Raw genomic sequence first — 22,658 nt, 5'->3', positions numbered from 1 at the left:
CATGGATCTTATCAGTATGCCCCTCATCCCACAGCATGCTGACCCACGGGAAAGGCTCCGTCAGGGTTGGCTCTGTCATGGATCTTATCAGTATGTCCCTCATCCCACGGCACGCTGACCCACAGGAAGGGCTCCGTCGCGGTTGGCTCTGTCGTGGCTCCTATCAGTATGCCCCTCATCCCACGGCAGTCCTTCACTATGTCTATTGGTCAGAACCCTGTGAGCGAAAGGTGAATGGCAGCAGGAACCCAGCGCCTCCAACTGTAGCTGAAGCAGTGTAAATGTGAACAGTGTCTGGGGACATGATGACCCAGTAAGACGACAGCTGGCTTATCTGTAGCTCCAACCCCCAGTTTCTTTGATGGCAAAGCCCACCTCTAGCCGGAAAGACAGGACGTGCCATTTTCACCCACTTCTCTTATTGTGTGTGACATTGTCTGAGTATTTGTTTGTGTTAGGTCCAAAGCAGGGTTCCCAAAATGGCACTACTGGTGACAATGGCCTTAACAGAAGGACTCTGACTGGGTAAACACAAGGGTTGTTACTAGAAAAACAGAAAAACCAAAACAGAGTAGGAAACCCTCTGCTTCCCTTCTTCAGCCCAAGGTCAGCTGCTTTGGGACAGCCCGCTACTGATCAAAGCCCACATGCTAAATCCCAGGCTGTTCTGTAGCCTCCCCTGCCAAGCTACCTGTGCCCTTATAACTGACAAGGCTTTCCCGACTGCTGACTATTCTCTGACCCCAGCAGTATGATTTCCCAAACAAACTTTTCTTTCTGCTCATGGAGTGGTCTAGTTCAGTGGTTTTTCTGAACCCTCGAGTGCAGTTTGTATCCCCCAGATCTCATATGTGGACATGCACCCTTACCACACACGTGGCCATGTTAAGGCCTAGGGCCTATGCTCTCACAGATGGGATTAGTACCCTTATAGTAGAAGCCCCTGGAGGGCTGCCTTCCGTGTGCAGTATGTGAGGGCAAGCAAGGCAGGCGCCATCTTTGAAGCAGAGCAGCCGCTCTCACCAGACACTGAATTTGATGGTTGTTCTGGAATCCTTGCCTCCCACAATGCCGAGCAGTAGATTTCTATTGTTTCTAAGTTAAGTGGGGCTATATTTTGGATCTTGAATGCCCCCCAAAGGCCTATGTATTAAAGGCTTAGTCCCCAGACTGGTGTTTTGAGGAGGAGATGTAGTCTTTAAGTGGTGGGACCAAGTGGTGGGTCTTTTGATTATTTGGGGGAGGGTGTCCTCAAATGGGTTAGCAAGACCCTGGCCCTTTGTTCTGTTTTGTTTTTTGCTGTTTGGCCATGAAGTGCGTGGTTTTCGTCTCCTCTCCTCCTGCTGTGACACAAGCCTACTTTCCTATAGGCTACAGCAATGGGGTCAAACCAGTCAAGATCTGGAACCTCCGATGCTCCAAAGACTGAGAGCCAAAATAAACTTTTTGTTTTGGTAAGAGATTAGCTCTTGTTACAGTGACGGAAACCTGAGTGGCACACACAAGAAACCATACCTTCTCACGACTGCCCATGGACTTGAACAAAGAGTGGTACCGAGAAGTGGCGTGCTCAGCTGTGAAGAAACACCCAAGAATGTGGAAGCGGTTTAGGAACGGGGTGCTAAGGAGAGGCTGGAAGTGTTGTGAAATGCATGTTGGACAAAAACGGAATCACAGACCCTGAGGGAGTTTCTTGTCAAGGCTCAGAGGCAGAGAGTATCAGGGAAGCCTCCAGTCTTCTCAGGATCACATGAGAGCCCATGAACAGCAGCAGTAACAGGAACACTGAAGGTCACTCTGGTGGCTTACCATGTGGGAATGGGGAATAAGGTGACTGGAAACGGGGGTGGGGGAAGGGAGTGGCTGTTGTTGAAGCGGCCTGAGACTGAGCCCGTTTGTGTCTCGGTGTTTTCAGAGGGACTGGACAATGACGAGGCCACTTGGCAGGTGGTGAGGAAAGGACTGTGGGTTCAGCATCCTATCCTGACTGTTTGCAGTGAAAAGAAGATCTGGAACATTCTCAATCTGGCCATATTGTAAAGAATGAAAATACCAAAGAGGTATCCAGCAGACTGTTGATGGATTAGTTCTGCTAGATGCTACATCTTAGAACAATGGCAAACAACAAAGACAGCATCTCAGAGACCTGGGGGGGGGGCGCTCTCCAGGCTAGGATGCTAGCTAGCTAGGGTCCTGGGCCTGGAATGGTTCCTTGCATTGTGGTTTAGCAGTCTGACTACCCAGCTGTAGATAAAGCAGAACCAGGCACAGCTCAGGCCACCAATGAATGGCACAGTATGGATGCGGGCAAAGTGCCATCCCCGTGAATAGCGAAATGCATTCCCTCCATGCCTGGATACATCCCCCTCAGTTCCCACAAAGTACCATTTCCATGAATAGCGAAATGTGTTCCCTCCGTGCCTGGGTACAACCCCTTCAGTTTCAAAAGATGTCACAGATATCCCGAAGGCCAGGCAGAGAACTTCATGAGGGTGAAGGACAACAAAATCCTTGCTAAGACAAAGCCCCAGGCAGCCATGGGAGAAGGACCTTCCCAAGACGTCCAGAGACACCAGAGAGCACCTGCAAGACCACAACCTGTGCATGTATCCTACAAAGCCAGGAAGGTTGGGAGGGGAGGCTCCAGGAGAACAGGAAGCCTCTTAACTCCTGAGCCATCTCTCCAGCCCCATAATCTTGTTTGTTCATTTTTTCCTTTTCTTTTGGTTTTTCAAGACAAGGTTTCTCTGTATAATGTCCTGGAACTCACTCCATAGACTAGGCTGTCCTTGAACTCACAGAGATCCGCCTGCCTCTGCCTCCCCAGTGCTGGGATTAAAAGCCTGAGCTACTATTGCCTGACTTTTTGTTCATTTCTTACAGAAGACAAGACTGTATCTATTATCAAGAGAACCATGGTGGTGCTGGAGACATAGCTCAGCAGTTAGGAGCACTGGCTCCTCTTCCAGAGGACCCGAGTTCAATTTCTAGCCCCCACCTGGCAGCTCACAACTGTCTGTAACTTCAGTCCCTGGGGATCCAATGCTGTCTTCTAAGGGTACTGCACACACATGGTGCAGGCAAAATACCATTACACATAAGTATAATTTACAAAAAGGAAAGAACTGTGGTTCTGCGATCTGTAGCATAAGTTTCTAAAACCACCAAGGTGGCCGATGAGGAGTTGCTTCAAAATGACAAGGCAGCAGCATCTCAGTACCCTTAGGTAGTGAACTCGGATGCAGTGAATCTGTCTTCTGGTTTCTAGACTCCTCTAAATCAGTGGGCATGTAGCTGGCCACTGGCTCGGGCTATCCTGCAGGGCTGGGATACACACGGAGTCCTCTGAGGCCTTAATGTATTTAATTCTGTCATCCAAACTGGCAGTAGAAAACAGACTTATGACACGTACCCAGCTCAAAGTCTCAACAAAACTATAGATGTCCAAAATTTTTATTTTATTTTTGTTGGCGATTAAGCTGTTTGCTACATCTCCCTGTGTGTTCAACATTCAAAAAATGTATTTATTAAGTGCTCTCTATGTGCCAGGATTTGCTCTAGACACTGGGAAAACAGAAATTTGCCTCACAAGTCCTACCCCAAATAGCCTTGGATTGGTTGCTTGCACATCGTCGTGACCCAGAGACTTGGGGGGACAGCTTAGAGGAGAAAGGATTTCTTTTGGTTTGTGATTGTAGAGTGTTCAGAACATGGTCGCCCGGCTTGTGTTTCTAGGCCTGTCGTGAGGCGCATGGCATGATGTATGAGCAGGCGGGAGAGGCTGCTTCACTACAGGGTAACCGGAAGTAGACGGCCCAAGAGAAACAGACAAGAGGGGGCCCCGGCAGAACACAGTCCTTGACAATACACCCCCGGCAACCACCACTTCCTTCAGCCAGCCCTCACCCCCTAACACTGCCAGACCCTCCCAAAATAGCACCCCCAGCTGGGGAACAAATACTCAACACGTGAGCCCGTGGGAGACACTTCACGTTTTAAACCACGACAAGCCCCCAGAATAGGAAGAACAGAGAGTAAGTGTCCAATCATGTATGAAGGAAACCTCGCCTAGGGCCAAGGAGTTATGGAATCCTGCGGGAGTTAATTCATCCAGTTGATCGTTGGACATACTCATTGACCATCTGCGGCGTGCTAGGAACAAGGAAAACAATGGAGAGAAAGCCCACCCTTCTCTGACGTCACCTTTGGTCCAAGGGAAATGCAAGACCCCTGAGCAGACCGCTAGATGTTACAGATGCTAGAGTTTTGACGGAAAACACCTATGAAGGCCACCACTACATCCGGGACAGTGAGAAGGATGGCACAGTACCCACATGTTGCGTGGTGAGGATGGAGTGGTACCTAAGAAGCAAAGGTGGGGAAGAATATCACGTAGAGCAGGTGCAAGAGAGCCCATAGCAAAGGTATTTTCTTTTTCTCTTTCTTTCTTTCTTTCTTTCTTTCTTTCTTTCTTTCTTTTTTTTTTTTTGGTTTTTCAAGACAGGGTTTCTCTGTGTAACTCACTCTGTAGACCAGGCTGGCCTCGAACTCACAGAGATCCACCTGACTCTGCCTCCCGAGTGCTGGGATTAAAGGCGTGTGCCACCACCGCCCAGCTAGCAAAAGTATTTTCAAATGAAGGAGGGTGGGCTGGGTGGAGGTTGTAAGGAGGTGGTGAGCAAAAAGATAACAAAATCCTGATGAATCTTGTAAGGAGTTTAAGAGGGAAAGTTTACTTAAGAAAACCACCAGCTGCCAAACAGGGTTTTGGAGTGTGAGACACCAGAGGCAGGGTACTGAACAGAGGCTCTTAAAGTTCTCTTTGGGAAGTGCTGGCCATGGCTAACCTCAGAGTGGTGATGGGACAGGGTAGTCCACAGGAAGTGGGGAGCGCTGGCAATAAAGGATGTGAGAAAAGATGCTGATTTCTGCCCTCAGCCATGGGGAAAGTAACCCAGCACAAGAAGCCTGGGCCTGGGAGTACGTCTCCATGGGATGTGCTGGACTTGAGGGTCCTGTGGGATAATCAGACGGACGTAGCTGCAGGCTATGCAGCCTGGAACTGTAGAGGGTGCTCAGCTGGGGACTGCAGTGGGAAGTCCTTAGGGCAGAGGAGGAGGCTCTGAGTCCTGCGGATGGTGGTGACGTCACTCGTCACTCGGGAACGCTTGGAGGAAGGTGAGAGATAACACCCAGGAAAGATAGGGATGGAAGGGACAGCAGTATAGACTAAGAGGTGTAGTAAGTTACAGAAAGGGTGCTAAGCCCCGAACTCTCATCTTGAATAAGCTGCTTCCGGCTGGTGCAGTCTGAAGACTTTGGGGAAGCCTTCTTTTCCTGGCGCCGCCAGTAGAGCTGAAGGCAGAAGTCAGAAGGCCCCTGTGTCCTTTGTTGACTGTTAAAAATACTGTCCAGAAACACATGAAATAAGCTTCTGTAAGAACTCGATTCTCTTTGATGAGTTTGGTCCACATTCTGTGAAGGTACTGGGGGTTGGAGTGCGAGTGGGTGGGGTGGCTTCACAAGAACAAAACACACTTCCTTTCCTTCCAGACTCTCAGGGTGTGGTGACCTGTGTACCCCAAGAACCCTCAGTTATAATGACAAGCCACAGCCTCTAAGAGGTGCAGGAGTAGGTAAGGCCTGCAAGGAGGGAGGCAGACATCCAAGCCATGGTCTAGATAGGGAGGGTAGTTGGGAGGTTCCACTCACTCAAATACCAAGTCTTAAGATCCCTCAGACCCACATTTACCAAAGGAACAAAAGGGGATGTGGAAAAATGAGTCAATGCTCACAGGCCCAGTGGCCCACACTAAGGAAATAGCCTCCAGAGATGTGCAAGGGCTAGACCTCTGAGTCTCAGGCCAGAGCTTCTGGAGTATCAGAAACACCAGGAACATCATCTGGAGCATCAGGGCGCGTGGAGCGTCGGGAACGTCAAACTGTCCTGTCCTCTGCTGTAGCTCCTACGTAGGTGGCTTCCTCTGGGGGTTGGGAAGTGCCTGTGTTACAGTCCAGCCATTCTAGATTATTCTAAAATGAGCTATGTAAGCCCTTTTCAGCTTGCCAAGAAGGCTTGGTTGTTTTAGGTTGCTGGTTTTCGGCCCCTGCTGGGATCTCAACATCGTCGTAGTCGTTTTCGGAGCCCGAGATGGAAAAGACCTTCTTGTTTCTAACTTTCCTCACTGATGAGTACCAAGCTAGTGGCTGACTTGGCACTTCCTGTGGGGCTAAAGCGCAGAAACAGGGTCATTACAATGCAAGTCCTCTGAGCTTTGAGCCTGTTACAGACCTTCCCCCTTCCTGGAAGGCCAGTTCCCCATTTCACAAATGGAAACCAGTCACAGACATGACACACATCTCAGGATCGCCCAAGTGCATGACTGGCAAATGCTGGGCGGCTCTCCTGCCTCCCACCTCTCTGCTTTCAGAGCCTCACATCCAGGGAGCTATGATGCAAACACTTAGGAAACATACCACAGCCTGTTGCTAGGTGACCTCAGCTGTGTCCACATCACAAGGATCTGATGAGCTTGTTGCTGCATCCCTCCCCACACCCTAGGCTGCTCCCCAGAACCCTCTGCCATTGCTTACATGCAAATCCGCCCCCTAAGAAGGAAGGAAATGGGGTGTGTATGTGTGTGTGGGTTGTTTTCAAAGATAGAATCACTGCAGAATGAGTCCACCGCAGGAACGAGAAGGCTTGCCACTTTCATCTGTGGCTTGAGGATGATTCTCCTGAGGCTTGTGCGTTGGGGACTCGGTCACAAATGTGGTGTGTGTGTGAGGGCGAGCTCAGCCTTAACAGTTCCTACTGCTTTGCAGAGGTTCTGAGTTCAGTTCCCAGCAACTATATCAGGTGGCTCACATCCACCCCTAACTCCAGCCCCAGGAGACCCTGTGCCCTCTTCTGGACTCTGGACACGGTGCACATGTGGGCAGACACTCAAACACATATGAACACAAAACTAAAATAAGGAATTTTTTTGGTTTTTGTTTTAAGAGATAGAGTCCAGTTAGACGCGGTATGGGTCCTTCTCTTTGCTCTCTACTCTGTCCTACCACGTGACTTCCCGGTGTCACATGGGCCACGGCCATGATGCCATGTTTGTCATGTGATGTAGCTTTCCAGTGCCATGCTGTGTAGACACTTCCACCCACACTGCCAACAAAATAAGCCTCTCTTTAGGAAAGCTACCTAGCCTGGAGTATTTTGTCGCAGTAACAGAAAATGGATTAACACACTGACGAATAGCCTAGCTGCACCTATAATGAGAATCAGATTTGCCTGCACAATAATCTTATCTTCCTCCAAGGACACTGAAAAACCATTGCCGTTCCATTTTCTATAAAATGAGTTCATGTTTAGACTCCAGAGGTCAGTTAGTTTGGTGATCATGGGTAAGTCACTTAACTTCTCTGGGTCTCAGTATTGTCCTCTGTCCAAGGATCAATGATAGCCTTCAGTTTCATAGAACTATGAGGATTTAAATGAGGTCATGTCTAGCAGGGAGCCAGTCAAGGGAACCAGGAAACATTCAGGAATGGTGGGGCTCACCTGTAATCATTTTATTTATTTATTTTTTATTAATTTTTTTCTAAGACAGGGTTTCTCTGTAGCTTTGTTCTCTGTCTTGGAACTAGCTCTTGTAGACTAGGCTGGCCTCAAACTCACAGAGATCCAGCTGCCTCTACTTCCTGAGTGCTGGGATTAAAGGCATGCACCATCACTGCCGGCTCACCTGTAATCATAACACTTGGGAAATAAAGGCAGAAGGAGGAGTTCAAGGTTTCCTTGGCTGCTAGGGGAGTTTAAGGTCAGCCTGGGCTACGTGAGACCCTGCATCAAAAAACAAAACGAAATGCTAAAAGGGACTGGGGAGACAGTTCAGTCTGCAAAGTACTTGCCTTGCAAGCATGAGGACCCAAGGTTGATCCTCAGAACCCATGGCTGTCTGTCTGTCTGTCTCTCTGTCTATATGTGTGGTGGTCAGGGTGGCGCACAACTGTGTGGTGGTCAGGGAGGTGCACAGCTGTAATCCCAGGTTAGGACAGATCCCTGGGACTCATGGGCCTGCCCACCTCATCTGCTTGGTGAGTTCCAGTCAATGAAAGATTTGGTCTTTTGTGACACGGTTTCCCTGTGTAGCCCTGGCTGGCTCAGAACTCTTTCTGTAGACCAGGTTGACCTCGAACTCACAGAGATCCCTCTGTCTCTGCCTCCCGAGTGCTGGAACTAAAGGTTTGGTCACCACTGCCTGACTGCAGTGTGGTGTGTGGTGTGTGGTGCCCAGGAACCACAGCTGAGGGTTGTCCCCTGACTGTCACATGCATATCATTCATTCTTTACAGCTGTACACACACACACACACACACACACTAAAGTTAAAAACAAAAGCCACAGTCTGCAAAGGGAAGAACCCTCCCTAGATACCCAAGTAGTTAAGGCCTTTATCTCAAAGTCCCAGGTTCCACAACCGTGAGAAAATAGTTGCCCCACTGTTGAAGCCGCCCAGCCTGTAGTATCTCGTTAGGAAGCTAGACAAGGAGCTCCATATGTTCATTATCCTTCCCAGAGTGAAGCTCTTATCAGTAAAGTGTACTTACCAGGGTCTTCTAGAAAAGGCGAACCCCTGGGTGGCAGAGCAGGTAACTGCCCTGGTGATGGATTAAGAACATTCCTAGAGAGGGAGAGAGGGAGAGAGAGAGAGGGAGGGAGTCAGTGGTTGGTCTGAATCAAGCCTACTGCCAGCTGCTTTGTAAGGTATCAAGGCCAATGAATGGGTTGAAGATTCAGATCTCGATTCCTACACATTGGAAGCATTTCCTCCGCTTTCTAGATTCTGTATTCCGTTTCTGTCACCCCAAAGAAATAATTTCCTCCAGCCCAAGGGTGGGCGGGGATCATCCTTAGAGCACAGCCTGCATCCTCCTGTGTGACCACCACACATCAGCTGTATTTCAGTTTGCAAGACAGATGGACTTCCTCCTGATGTTAAGTATCAACCCCGTGACCAGCAGCGCTACTGCGAATTTACCATGTATGTGTCCAGAATGTTCTGAGCAGAGCCGTTCACAACAGCACTGCTGTTACAGATGCTAAATGGCCCCCAAAGGCCCAGCTCCGCACTCTTGGAAAGGGGTAAAAAAATTTAGGAGTTGGGGCTTCGTGGGAAGTTTTCAAGTGACTGGAAGCATGTGTTCAAAGGTGGCTGTGGTTCCCCAAGTCCCTTCCACCTCTCTTCACCCCTCCTCTTGTCCCTGGCTATGAGATGAGAGGTTTTATTCAATGGTGCACTCCCTCCTTGATGCACTGCCTCACCGCAGGCCCAAAGCAACCACAGGCCAGGGCTAACCAATCCTGGACTAGAAATCGGAGAATGTGAGCCAAGAGAAACCTCTTCTCTTTCTGAGCTGATTGCCTCAGGCATTTGTTACACACCACTCACTATCCCAGTGCCCACCCACGGGAGACGGGACAGACTGACCATAGCCTCCTCCTACAGTGGGCTTCTCTACAGCAGGCAGAGCGAACAACCTACAGCTACATCCACTGAGTCTGACCACAACAGCATTGACCTGGGGTTGCAGCTCAATAGTGGAGCCTGGGTCACTCTATGAGAGGCCCTGGGACTGAACTGACCCCCCCAGAACTAAAAAAAAATGAGCAAAAGACGCAAAACTCTGTGTGCTGTTCTGTTCATGTCAAGCACAAAACAAACAAACAACAACAAACACCTTGCTGATTCCTTCTGGCTAGTAGGAATTTGGGCCACCATGACTGAAAATAAGTGTCCATGGTGTTAACGCAATCCACTCTTGAGCTGGGCACTGTTACCTGTGTCTGCTCAGTTCATGGGAAGTTGTTGAGCGGTGTGCTTCCTGGAAACATTTTCCTGTAGCAATACCACACTTCTGTGGGATGTTTCCACTGCACCAGCAAGGCACTGGCCATCTGGCTGTGTGATACATGATGGACTTACTCATCAGTGGACTCAGTCTGGGCAAGGAGAGGTTGGTTCTATTTGTTGGTCTCTTCAAACCCCAATAAAATACATTTTAGAATACATATATATATATATATATATACATATATATATATATATATTTCTTTTGCGCAGGCAAAGGTCAGCCATTGACTGAGTCCTGGGTGATCACCTCTCAGCTTTGACAACCACCGTGTTTATGCACCTGGAACTTTGGCTACTTCTGATGGTTATGCTCATCATTTATGGGGGATGCCTGCTTCTGTTTGTCTGGACCCTTGACTCCAGGAGGGGCTGGAGACTGCATAGCTTAAGTCAGTCATGGGCTGTCTATCATGATCCCTGTGTACCAAGGCTCAGCTGAGCAGCCCAGGTCTGTGATGAGCTGCCCTGGTCTGTGATGAGCAGCCCGGGTCTATGATGAGAAGCCCAGGTCTGTGATGAGCAGCTCGGGTCTATGATGAGCAGCCCAGGTCTGTGATGTTTCACATGAGTTGGCACACATATTTACATACACAGCTGCTGAGATCTGTCCTCAGGACTAGCAGGGAAGGACAGCTGGAGGCTTGTGTCTGGTTCCTTCTAGAGTCTATCTTATTTGGCTTTTTTCTTCTGCTGAGTTTATCTATTTTTGACTATATTAAACCGTAGCTGTGCTGGGCGTGGTGGTGCATACCTTTGATCCCAGCGCTCAGGAGGCTGAGGAAGATGGATCTCTGTGAGTTTGAGGCCAGCCTGGTCTATTTACTGAGTTCCAGGTTAGCCAGAGATACATAGTGGAATCCTGTCTCAAACAAACAAAATACTGTGTGAGTGAGACAACGTCTGGGTCCCATGAGTCCCTCTCGTGCATCCTTGCTCCTAACTTCATCACAAACAACACTAAAAGAGTCCCAAACACATCACAAGAAGAAGTAAAGCTGGTGCTTGGAGCTGGAGGATTCTGTTCCCAGCACCCACGTGGTGGCTTACAGCTGTCCATCACTCCAGATGCCATCCTTTTTGGGCATCAGGCACACACATGGTGCATAGACATACATGTCATACATAGACATACATACTCATAAAAATAAATCTTTAAAGGGGGAAGCGAGTGCTGTGCTTGCAGACCACTTTGTCAGAGGATCACACTTGCAATCTGCGTGAGGAAAAGAAGTATTCCTGAGCCTGCAACCCAAAGCCTAGCAGCAACGTCTGCCAAGATAGCTGCTCTCAGGGAGTCTCCTGCAGCGAATGCCAGAGGGGCGCTGCACCCACAGTGCCCCGGACCTCCCTCCTGCCGCAGATGGAGAACCCGTCTCACCAGCTCCACAGGACACACCAGAGCAATAGTGGAAGGGCCCTGGTGGCAGTGAGCAGACGGCTCCCAAAGCTGAACAGCAGGAATCTCCCCCACTTACTCGTACATCTTCTCTTCGTCTCTCCCATCAGGTTTCCAGGGCTTGGCAATTGACCATTTCTTGCCTAAGGGGGGAAACCATATTCACTCAGGGCACATCAGTGAAGGCTGTGACCTCAGCATTCTGAAGGCCTTGGAAAACCAGCAGATCCAGGATGTGTGGAAGGGACCTGCCAAGATGTAACAGACTTAGAACTTCTAGCTTTGAAGTGATGGAGCTGGCATCTGGACCCTGGCCATAAAGCCACAGAGCCTGGGTGGTGACCCAGGGCTGGCAACGGCCACACGGGCTGTTTCTGCATTGCTTCATGGCTTGATTGGCACTAGGTAGGTTGTGAATAGGCAGGAGTGGTTGGGAGGAAATGAACTAAGGAAGGGAAGAATAGTTTGGCCGTGATGTGCTGGGTGTGTGAATGGCTATTATGGTATTATTATTATTATTATTATTATTATTATTATTAATCAACTTGACTACATCTGGGATTAGCTAAAATGCCCAATATGACTGTGAGGGATTTTTGTTTAATGAGATCATGTGGAGTAGGAAGACCCACTTCTAACTCATCTCTTTGAGGTAGAACGACCCATCTCTACTCTGGGTCACACCTTCCGCTGGCAGCCTACATAAAGGACATGGAAGAAGGAAGCCTTGCTCTCTGTCTGCTTGCTCTTGCTTTCGCTGGCAAATCCATTCCTTCACTGACATTAGCTCCCGCTTCCTCAGGATCCCAGCACGTACTGAGACCAGCTGAGACATCCAGCCTTGTGGACTGAACAGCTACTGGACTCTTGGACTTTCTGTTCATCATCAGCCATTGTTGAACTAGCTGAACCACTGTAAGCCATTCTACTAAATCCCCTTTCTCTCTATAGACATAGAGAGATTCATTCTACAAGTTATATTCCCCCAGAGAACCCGTGCTGAAGCAGTGTGTATGTTATTATTTGCCATAACCTAATGTTAACAGAGATCAGTCCAGATAAAAGTGGGAAAATAAGGGTTTTGTCAAGGGTCATGTTTTTGTTCATATCTGAGAATGAAAGGTTTAGCATTTTTTAGCTCATTATTTATTTATGTGTGTGCATACACATGTTCATATCACATGTGTGGAGGTCAGAGGGCAACTCGGGGGACTCAGTTCTTTCTTTTCAGCAGGAGTCCTGGGGATCAAACTCAGATTTTTGGCTTAGTGGAAATTGACTTTACCTGCTGAGCCGCCTCACTGGCCTAAAAGAATAAAATGGATACACAGGGCATAATTGCACACATCTGTAATCTCAGCACTTGAGAGGCAGAGGCAGGAGGATCAGGGGTTCAAGCACAGCCTGGACCATATGAGATTCTGTCTCAAAAAACAAAGCAAACAAAAAAATAATTAAAAGGCAATGGATAGCAGAGTTGTATGAGCCTCAAACACCCTCCTTAAAAATTATATTAGTTGTATAAAGTAATGCAGTTCAAAGTAAATACACCCCGTTTTTATTAAAAAAATCATTACTTAATGGGTAGTGAGAAAAGATCAAATTGGGAACCCAGGACACTTGAGATCTGATACCAGTTCTGCCACCAACACCTGGAAAACCTCCGTAAAGGCTCGGCCTCCTTCTGGGCTTCTTCTCAGCTCTAAAAAAGAGGTTGGAAACCAAACCAAAAAGACCGCTTCTATGCAGCCTTGCGTCCTTAAGCAGCTGCCTGAAGGACAGGGCCCTGATCACTTAGAGAGAAGTGTGCACCAGGGCACCCTGTGCACTGTATACCATCCCTGGGCACGCTCCTGGCTTAGCCCACATTTTACTTTTCTTTTAAAGGACTAGGATCTCAAGGGACCATGCCACTGACTGGGGTTCATGTTTCAGGAGATAAACAGCAAACTGGAAAACCCACTTACAGATAATCTAAAGTCACTGTTAATATCCAAGCAGTCACTTTGTCTGAGGAGGCCAAAAACTTCTGGTCAAGTTGGAGATATGAGCAGAAAACAGCTCTTAGAGAGAGAAGGCAGTCGTGGTGGCAAAACACGTTCATCACAGATTGCATCTGCGTCTTTTTTTTTTTTTTTTTTTTTTTGGTTTTTCGAGACAGAGTTTCTCTGTAGCTTTGGTACCCGTCCCGGAACTACCTCTTGTAGACCAGGCTGGCCTCGAACTCCTAGAGATCCGCCTGCCTCTGCCTCCCGAGTGCTGGGATTAAAGGCATGTGCCACCACCCCCCGGCCTTTGCATCTGTGTCTTAACGCATGCTCGAGAAGGTTGACTTTCTACAGACTTCTGTTTGTTCCCTTCTGAGCCCCACAGAAAAGATGACATCAGGGCTAGGCAGAAGCAGGGTTCCAGCCCCAGCGCCTGGAGACAGACTCTGTCTGCCTCTGCCTCTGCTATTACCCAAATCCTCTGACAAGGTCTTTGGAGATAAATCTACCCACCCCCCCTTCACTACACAGATGAGAAACTGAGGCCCAGGACAGAGGTCAGTGGTGTGGCTAGAAACCACAACCAAAGTGCGTGATGCTCTGTCTAAGCTTAGCCCTCGCACGCCCAGGAGGATCCGAGCTCCGCTTTACTGACATCACCTGCCCCACCTCCACCTGCCCAGGGAAGATGGCCGTCGTTACCTTGTCTAAACTGCCTCCTGCAGACAAAGTACAGGATAAGACCCAGGACCAAGGAGACAACGATAATGGCCACAGCCAAGAGGATCCAGAAATTGTCCCTCCACCAACTCATTGCTGCGGAAGCCTAAGGAGAACAGAGACGGAGGCATGAGGCTTGAGTGGAAAGCCTGCAGGGGGCGCTGTCACCCTCCGTGCTTCCTGACACATCTGCTGAGGAACCAGATAGTCAAACCTTACAGACAACGCCTTAGTAGGCGGCAGGCCAGCCACTCATCTTCTGAGTTGTGACAGTACCACCTGTCACAGGGGACTGATGGTGCCAATTACTTCATGGGAGTTTGATGTTTAGCTGTAAATCACTCCAGAAACAGAGGGCACGAGACACAGCAGAGGGGAAATGTACCCCTGCCAGCAGTCCCCAGCTGCAGCTCTTTATGCCACAAAGACAGGAGACACTTTTTTGTTGTGAGGATGGGCTTGGGGAAAACAGCCTGATGGGTGCTATGACTTGAATGTGGTTTGCTCCACTGGAACTCATGCTGGGCCTCGGTTACCATGACACAGAATTCAGAAGTGGTGAGAGGTTTTTTTTTTTTTTTTTTTTTTTTTAATTATTTGGTATGTAGGAGTGTTTTGGTTATATGTATATCTGTGTACCACATGTGTTCCTGGTGTCCATGGAGCCAGAGAAGAGTGTCAGATCCTCTGGAATTGGAGTTTTGGACAGTGAGCTGCCATGTTCAAACCCTGAACCCCAGGAAGAGTGGCTGGTGCTTTTAACAGCTCAGCTATTTCTCCAACCCCCGGGATAATGGAACTTCTTTTCTTTCTTTCTTTCTTTCTTTCTTTCTTTCTTTCTTTCTTTCTTTCTTTCTTTCCTTCCCTCCTTCCTTCCGTTCTTTCTTGTCTTTCTCTCATTAAGTTTCTCCAAAAGTCGCACATAGCTGCACTTAGAGTGACAGAGACTGATATGGGAGACGAGGGTTGAACACTGTTGTGTTGGAGACTGGGTAAAAGGAGAGAAGGTGGCCAGGGGCCACCATTCTCACTGTCAACTCTCTATGCTCCCTGACTTTTGAACTATTTGTATCCACTCTGATAAAATGGAGGTAGAAGAGAGAGAGAGAGAGAAATCACCATGTAGTGTGTTTCCATTGAAAACCATTGTTTAAGTCTCAAAATTAAATAAATTGCATTTTTACTAGACTCTTGGGAAAGACAGAGGGAGAATGATGTTTCCAGGAAGTGAAACCATGGACCATTTCAGAGCAGCTCAGGGGCTAAAGTTTTCCTTTCTTCTTAGAAATGAAACTGAATTTGCCATCCATGTTTCTAGTGTGTCCAGGGCCCTGAAAGTCTGGGAAATGCATTCCCACCTCTCCCTTCATCCTCAGCCCTCACCCTGATCTCCAGATGGGTGCAAAGACCAAGGTGAAGGGACTTCCCAAGGTCACCCAGAACCTCCAGAATGCTCTCTGTGTGTCACAGGGCTTCCATCTGGTGATAATAATGTCTCGAGTCACCATGGAATGGCCAATGGAGTTCACACACCCTGCTTTAGAAGGAGAACTGCTAGCTGTGATGTGGTAGCAGCAATTCCCCAGAGCGGATGTTCAGTGCCCACCACGGATAATGCTCTGCAGTCACCCCCCTCCTCCGTGGACTGTGGAGGGACGCCTTCTCACCCCCTCCTCCGTGGACTGTGGAGGGACACTTTCTCACCCCCCTCCTCCGTGGACTGTGGAGGGACGCCTTCTCACCCCCTCCTCCGTGGACTGTGGAGGGACACTTTCTCACCCCCTCCTCCGTGGACTGTGGAGGGACACTTTCTCACCCCCTCCTCTGTTGACTGTGGAGAGATGTTTTTCCAATGGACAGAGAAATTTGTCAAGTTGAGAGAGACCAAAGAGAATCACATTGCATTTCCAGTCTGATGTCACCTGAGACCACCAGGCTAGTTCAATAGTTAAGGTGCTTCCAGGAGAATGTTCTGCGGAGGAGATATATGGAGATTACATGCATGGGGGTGGGGGTGGGAGGTAGTAGAGGCGGGGTGGGGGTGGTGCAGGCCCTGGAAAGAGAGAGAAACCGAATCTTACTCTGGTCACAGCAAGAGGCCAAGCGGTAGATAAGACTCTAGGTTGCAGGATTGCTGAGTGTAGGACAGATCTGGGCCTGCCTGATAGGATTGCCCAAGGCTGTGGCCACAACTCTCAGAGGACAATAGACTTCTCAAGGGCAGCCTATTGGGGAGGCTGGGCCAGGGGCATGACTTGAACCCAGAAGGCTGGGGCCAGCCTGGGCAGCAGAAGGAGACTATGCATCTTCTTTTTTTTGGTTTTTTGAGACAGGGTTTCTCTGTGGTTTTGGAGCCTGTCCTGGAACTAGCTCTTGTAGACCAGGCTGGTCTCGAACTCACAGAGATCCGCCTGCCTCTGCCTCCCGAGTGCTGGGATTAAAGGCGTGCGCCACCACTGCCCGGCGAGACTATGCATCTTTAAAAGATGGTATAATGCTGGCTGGAGAGAAGTGGTTAAGGGCACCGGCTGCTCTTCTAGAGGCCTGGGTTCCATTTCCAGCACCCACATGGCTGACTCCATTCCAGCAAATCCAGTGCCTTCTGGTCTCTGCAGGCACTGTACATACATGATGCATGCATGTAGGTGCTGGTAAACAGTCATACACATAAAATAAAAGTTTAAAAAGTCACCTTTCAGTTCTGGAGGTCAGCAGCTCATGAATATCTCACTTGTCAGTCTAAAACCAAAGGACTGTCTATGGCCTTGGGTTTCAGAGGCTCTAGGAGAGAATCCATTTTCTTATCTCTTTGGCTTCTAGAAGCCACTCACAGTCCTTGGCTGGTGACCGTCTTCCTCTCTTCAAAGCCAGCCCTGTCCCATGCTCTGATCATTCTCTGTTGTCACATCTCCCTCCAAGCTCTTCCGCTGCCTTTCTTCTCTGTGCAGGGACTCTTGAAATTACACTGACTCCATTCTCTGACTTAGGATGGTTTTCACACCTCACTCGAAGCCTTGATTCCCATTTACTATGAACTCTGGCATAACCACGTGCTGTGGGATAACCCCTCTGCACGCTGTGAATATATTGTTATTGCCATTGGTTAATAAAGAAGTTGCTTTGGCCTATAGCCAGGCAGGATAGAGTCAGATGGAAAATCCAAGCAGAGATACAGGGAAAAGAAGGGTGGAGCTGGAGAGATGCCAGGGAGCCACCGGAGCAACAAGATATACCAGAGAACTGGTAACACCACGAAGTCAGGTGGCAAAATATAGATTAATAGAAACCGGTTAATGTAAGTTGCAAGAGCTAGTTAGTAATAAGCCTGAGCAATAGGCAGAATGGTTTGTAACTAATATTAAACCTCTGAGCGATTATTTTAAAGGTGGCTCTGCTGGACCAGGCGGGACAGAAAAGCCTCCATCTACATTTTCTCTATATCAGGATGAGTTCCACGTCTTGGTCAGCTAATTAGACGTCTTGATTCCCATTGGCTATGAGCTCTGGCATAATCAGGGTCTGGGCATTTGGATGTGGGCATTTTGGGGAAGGCAAGGGCTATGACACAGATGACACCATGCTCACTCCTCTTGAATTCAATCGGATCCGTGGGCTTATATTGCTACATTTCAGAAATATCTTCCCATCTTTGTGACAGCTCAAAAAAGAGTTTGGGAAACGGTGGGCTGATTCTGTCATCTTTGGTGAGAAGTCAGTCGCCCGGTGCTGGTGTTGTCATGATGGCCACGGAGCAGCAGGGTCTCTCTCTCAGGCTACCACATGATGGCAGGAGAGGTCCTCAAAGCAGGACTCGTGCTTGGGATAAAGCAGGGTTCTCAGAGCCAAAGTGGGGTCCAGAATGAGCTTAGCCCAGGAGAGCAGAACAGTAGGACCAATGCTGGTCTCACTCTGACCCAAATCCACAGATGCTTACGACGCGCATGTGAACCAGAGTATGTGTGACGTGGGTAGAGAAGACGGCTTTGTATAAGATCATGCACATTTCACACCGGCTCACACTTGAGATCACCTGTGCTACTCACAACACTGTTAGAACACTGCAGACAGCGCTACAGTGTGTTGTTGAGGGACAATGACAAGGAGTAAAGAGTGTACATGTTCCACACACAGGCGTTTGGTGTTTTGGAAAACCTTCAATCCTCTGTTGGCTGTATCCATCGATGTGGAACCTGTGACCAGAGAGATGACCACATTTCCGCTTCACAGAAGAGGAAGCAGAACTCAGGTTAAAAAACTTGCGAACTGGCAACCTGAGATTCCAGCTCAGACACCAGAGTGTGGACTCTGTTTCCTCTGCCACCTTGACATGAAACCCACAAAATCCTTCTCTTCATAACGGAACCGAAAGCAGAACCATCGCTAAAATTTTCCAATATTTGCAAGACTTCAGGGTCTCACTGCAGCTCGCTGCCCATAAAGGGAACCCCAGTATGAGGACACTTAGAACACCCACTGTAGCCAGGTGTGGCGGTGCACGCCTTTGATCCTTGCACTCGGGAGGTAGAGGCCAGTGGGGCTCTGTGAGTTCAAGCCCAGCCTGCTCTACATATTGAGCTCCAGGTCAGCCGGGACTACATAGTGAGACCGTGCTGACTTTCCATGAGCTTTATTACTCTACATGCCGCAACACGTGTAATCCTCACAATAACCCCACATGCTAAGTACTCATCACCATTATCCCATTTTACAGGTTAGAAAATAAAGGCCCGGGAGAGCTTAGCAAGACTGCAGAGCAAATAAGAGAAGCCAAAGCCAAGTTCGTCTGACTCTAGGGCCTTAACTTTTGACCACTAAGTCTGGGCATCTCAGAAACTTTGGATTGCCTGGGACCTTTTGAAGATGTGTTTAACTATAAGGTCTCCTGGACCTGCTCCACTTCCAATTCTGACCTGTGGCTCTGGTATGAGAATCTGTATCAGCATATTCGACAGGCCATCTAGAAGGTTCTCTGGCCTCAGCGGTCGGCAGGGTGCCTATTCCCTGGAGCTGCCCTAGGTGGCGGCAGCAAGAGCTGGATGGGATGAAAGGCCTTGAAAAGACACCTTGAACCCAGATAGCTCCCCCGTTCTTGTCCTGGTCCCTGGAAGGCTACCACCAATACACAAGTTTCCTTGCACCGGCAAGGCTCCATGCTGACTTTGTTTCTACTTCCTCTTCATTTAAACACACTTGCCTCCACATCGAGGAAGAAAAACTAACTCCCTGGTGCCTCTGTTTTCCTTTCGAGGACGCGGCTCTCTAGCGTCCTTGGAGGACAGTCAGAGCTGATGTAAAATGGGATGTTGAAAAGCAGTTCCTAGGGGATAAAGTGGACCCAGGGAGCCTCTCCGTCCTCCTTGCTTCGTGTCTCCTCCCTACCGCATAACACGTCCTTGAGCCGGTGTTCAGAACGCATGCGCACTGCTCCCTAGCTCCGAGTCATCCAGCCCGTGGTCTCAGAGATTTATAGAATCTATAAATCTGTAGTTCGGGGGAGATGGGGGTGGGGGGTGGATGAGGAAGAACTTAGGAGGAGGGATTCTTACAAGAAATGAAGGGGGGCCTGGAGGGATGGCCCAGCCGTTAAAGGCTGGGCTCACAACCAAAAATATAAGAAATGAAGGGGGAAGGTATCCTCCCAGAATGGGAAACCCTGAATTTCAAGAAGCGAAGGGTCTGAGGCCCAGTGGGTACTGTTTATAACGGGGCCTCATCCTGTTATTGACAGAGAAGGTCCCAGAAGGGAGGAGAAAAATGAAGTGCAGGGATGGAAGCCCAAAACTTCCGTTTCCTCCAAGGTAGGAAACAAAGTACTGGGGTAGACCAGGGCTTTGAGACAGTGCTCCCAAGTGAGCAGCGAAAGTCCTCCACCACTTTCCAGCCCAGTTTTCTCACCCTGCCTCTCCCTATAGCACTTACTTCTGTAGCCTCCCTTCCCTCCTGCCTGAACCCCAGTGCTCCCCAACTCAGGAAGAGCACCCCCGACCCACAGTAGTCTATGATGGATGGACGAAACACTTCTTTCCCCACCCATACGGTGATGGCGACTTTCCCTGTCTCTACCGTGTGTTCATTTGGTCGTTGTCTCCCTCGCTGGTGCTGGTGCATAAGCAACGGTGCCAGCAGGGCCCTAGCTCCTCTCTTTACTGACGTTCCTGGGCATAGCAGGTGATTCACGCATGTCTGTGGGAGCATGGATGACTAAAGGGTACGTGTCTGTGGGTAGACATCCCTGGGGGCCATGCAGCCTGGGAGTGAACAGCGGCCACGCCTTTGTGAGGCACCCTTTGCAGTTACTGCCGCTTTCTTCTTTTGCAAGGCTATTTCTCTTCCCTTAGCCTGACACTTTAACATCTAAACATAAACTACCCCTAAATGACTAAGCCGATAACCGCCGGGGCTGAGGATGTGGCTCCACGGTGCATGACGTGCCTCGTACGCAAAAGTTCAGAGATCGATTTCCAGCACCATAAATAAAAAGGGGGATACTTGCGAATGGTCTTTATTTAGCTCTAGGGAGCCAGAACACATGGTGACCTTGAGTTACACAATGAGCAAAACTTCTTATTTTTTCACTTCTCCCCATTAGGTAACACAGTAAACTGCTCCAAGGTTTAACTTGCAGAAAATGGAGCTGTCTGGAGACCGATAGGAACCAGCCGTAGGAGGCTGCAATCTTAGGGCCAGAGGATCATGGAAAGGAACCACATGCCCTGAATGGCGAAGACCACGCAGCAGTAGTAGCCATCTGCCCACTGCCCCCTACACCTCCTCCTCTCCTCCCATGTGAAATTCTTCTCATGCACCAGCTTCCCTGGGAGGAGGCATTGAGGACAACAGCATTCACCTCCTAGGGCCCTGCTCTGTGAATGAAATGGATCTCTTTCTCACCCGTCCTGTCCTGAGTTTTGCTTTTGTGTGGTGAGCTGTCAGATCCATGCTTGGTAATAGATAAAGTTTTGACTGAGGGCCTCAAGTTCCTGTCCTGTGTAGTAGTATTCCCTGACCACCTCTTTAGAACGCACAGCCTTAGCGGCCCCCCTGTCTTCCGTTCTCATCCACCACTGGGGTAGGAGGTAAGTTGGGAAGAAGAGACCATTGTGAGCATTGAGGAATGAACATTCTAGATGCCTGCCCCCCTGGAGGCTCTGCACTCCTCAAGTTACTAGGACATTTTTCAGGAGCCCCAAGGAGTCTGATGTACAGTTTTATGGGCAAGGATTGAGCAAGACATTCCACAGAGGGATGGCAGCTGAGCACAGTAGAAAAGCAAGGAAGGGCAATTGCTATCCTGGCCTCAACTTGCTCTTTTCCAGAAAGCATTTCTGGGGAGCCAGTGACCATACTTCATCTTTCATCAGGAATGCCTGAGACTGGTGACTCATGACTTTAATCCCAGTACTTGGGAGGCAGAGGCATGTGGATCTCTGTGAGCGCCAGATCAGCTTGATCAACGAAAGCGGGAGGGAGGGAGGAAGGAAGATGGTTTGCAACGTGGAAAGTCGCACACTCCCAGAAATGTGAACACTGAAAGGCCTTGAGCTGGGCACTCAGGGAGCAGGTTTCTTTCTCCCAACTTGCTGAGTACCAGTTTACTGGGCACCAACTTGTTGGGCAGCTGCATCTGTCTCTGGAACAAGATCCTTAATGTCTCCATTAAGGTTCTGAAACTTTTCCAAGAGATGACACAGGCGAAAGAGCTCTGAGCATCACCAGACACAGGCGTTATCAAGGGCAAAACCACAAAGTTCTCTTTACAATTGCCATCACTTCAGGAAGGGCAGCCATGTTCCCTGGGAGGTTACAGAATACCCGCGGGCATTAGCTGGGCTGCCGGTAGAAACCGGGGAGTGTTGGGTTCCTCTGGGCTATAAAGGGGCAGCTGTGAGCTAGGACCTAGAAGGACAAGTATGAGAACCGGGATAGGAGGAAGCCAAGCAGAAGCCAGCTGCTGGTCGAAGCCTGGAGAAGCCTCAGGTAGAGGTGCTGAGGGATGCAGTGGCGAAGGCAGGCTGCACGGTATTTAGTCTGTGGTTGTTCACAGATGCGTGGTACACCCCTCTGGTGGTGCATCCCTCTGGCGGTCACCCACCCAGTCCTTGATGAGCTCTCTGCATCTACCAATGCTTCCTCGAGCATATGTTTCGGTGGTGTGGGAACCAGGAAGAGGCCTCGGTTCATATGTGGGTAGTCAGCCCAGTGTCCCCTACAGAAGCCGTGACTAGGAAGAAAGGGGTGCCTTCTAAGTGGCTCCCCACACTTGCTAGCCAGGCTTGGAAGGCTCCGAAGCAGGCAGGGCATGAGAACGGTTGGAGCTGATTTCAAAAGGCATAGCCAAGCCTGCCAGCATGAGCAGCTCCTGCCTGGTTCCGGTCTAGTTGCCAGTGTGCCATTGATGATGGTCAGGAGTCTGTATTACCACCTGACCACCTTGATGACATGTATCCTGGAAATGGCTGTGTGGATACATAATGGAAACTTAAAACTGAGTGTGGACAAGACAGGGCTATAAAAAGAGTCCGGTAGCCGGGTGGTGGCGGCACACGCCTTTAATCCCAGCACTTGGGAGGCAGAGGCAGGCGGATCTCTGTGAGTTGGAGACCAGCCTGGTATACAAGAGCTAGTTCCAGGACAGGCTCCAAA

General features: G+C 49.3%; 1 protein-coding gene across 1 annotated transcript in view; it reads right to left on the bottom strand.

Moving 5' to 3' along the window:
• Positions 1-4,730: 4,730 nt before the first annotated feature.
• Scimp (SLP adaptor and CSK interacting membrane protein) overlaps positions 4,731-22,658 on the bottom strand; it is a 21,751-nt gene continuing 3,823 nt past the window's right edge. Inside the window, exons 2-5 of the mRNA XM_005349651.3 lie at positions 13,998-14,121; positions 11,387-11,450; positions 8,608-8,681; positions 4,731-6,230 (exon numbers count right to left, since the gene is read on the bottom strand). Of these exons, the coding sequence (XP_005349708.1) occupies positions 6,034-6,230; positions 8,608-8,681; positions 11,387-11,450; positions 13,998-14,109 (447 nt within the window). The 5' untranslated portion in view covers positions 14,110-14,121 and the 3' untranslated portion in view covers positions 4,731-6,033. The remainder of the gene's footprint in view (positions 6,231-8,607; positions 8,682-11,386; positions 11,451-13,997; positions 14,122-22,658) is intronic.

Source organism: Microtus ochrogaster, chromosome 7 (assembly GCF_000317375.1).
Source record: "Microtus ochrogaster isolate Prairie Vole_2 chromosome 7, MicOch1.0, whole genome shotgun sequence".
In the NCBI taxonomy this organism is placed as follows: domain Eukaryota; kingdom Metazoa; phylum Chordata; class Mammalia; order Rodentia; family Cricetidae; genus Microtus; species Microtus ochrogaster.
This window is presented reverse-complemented; position numbering and strand designations above follow the sequence as displayed.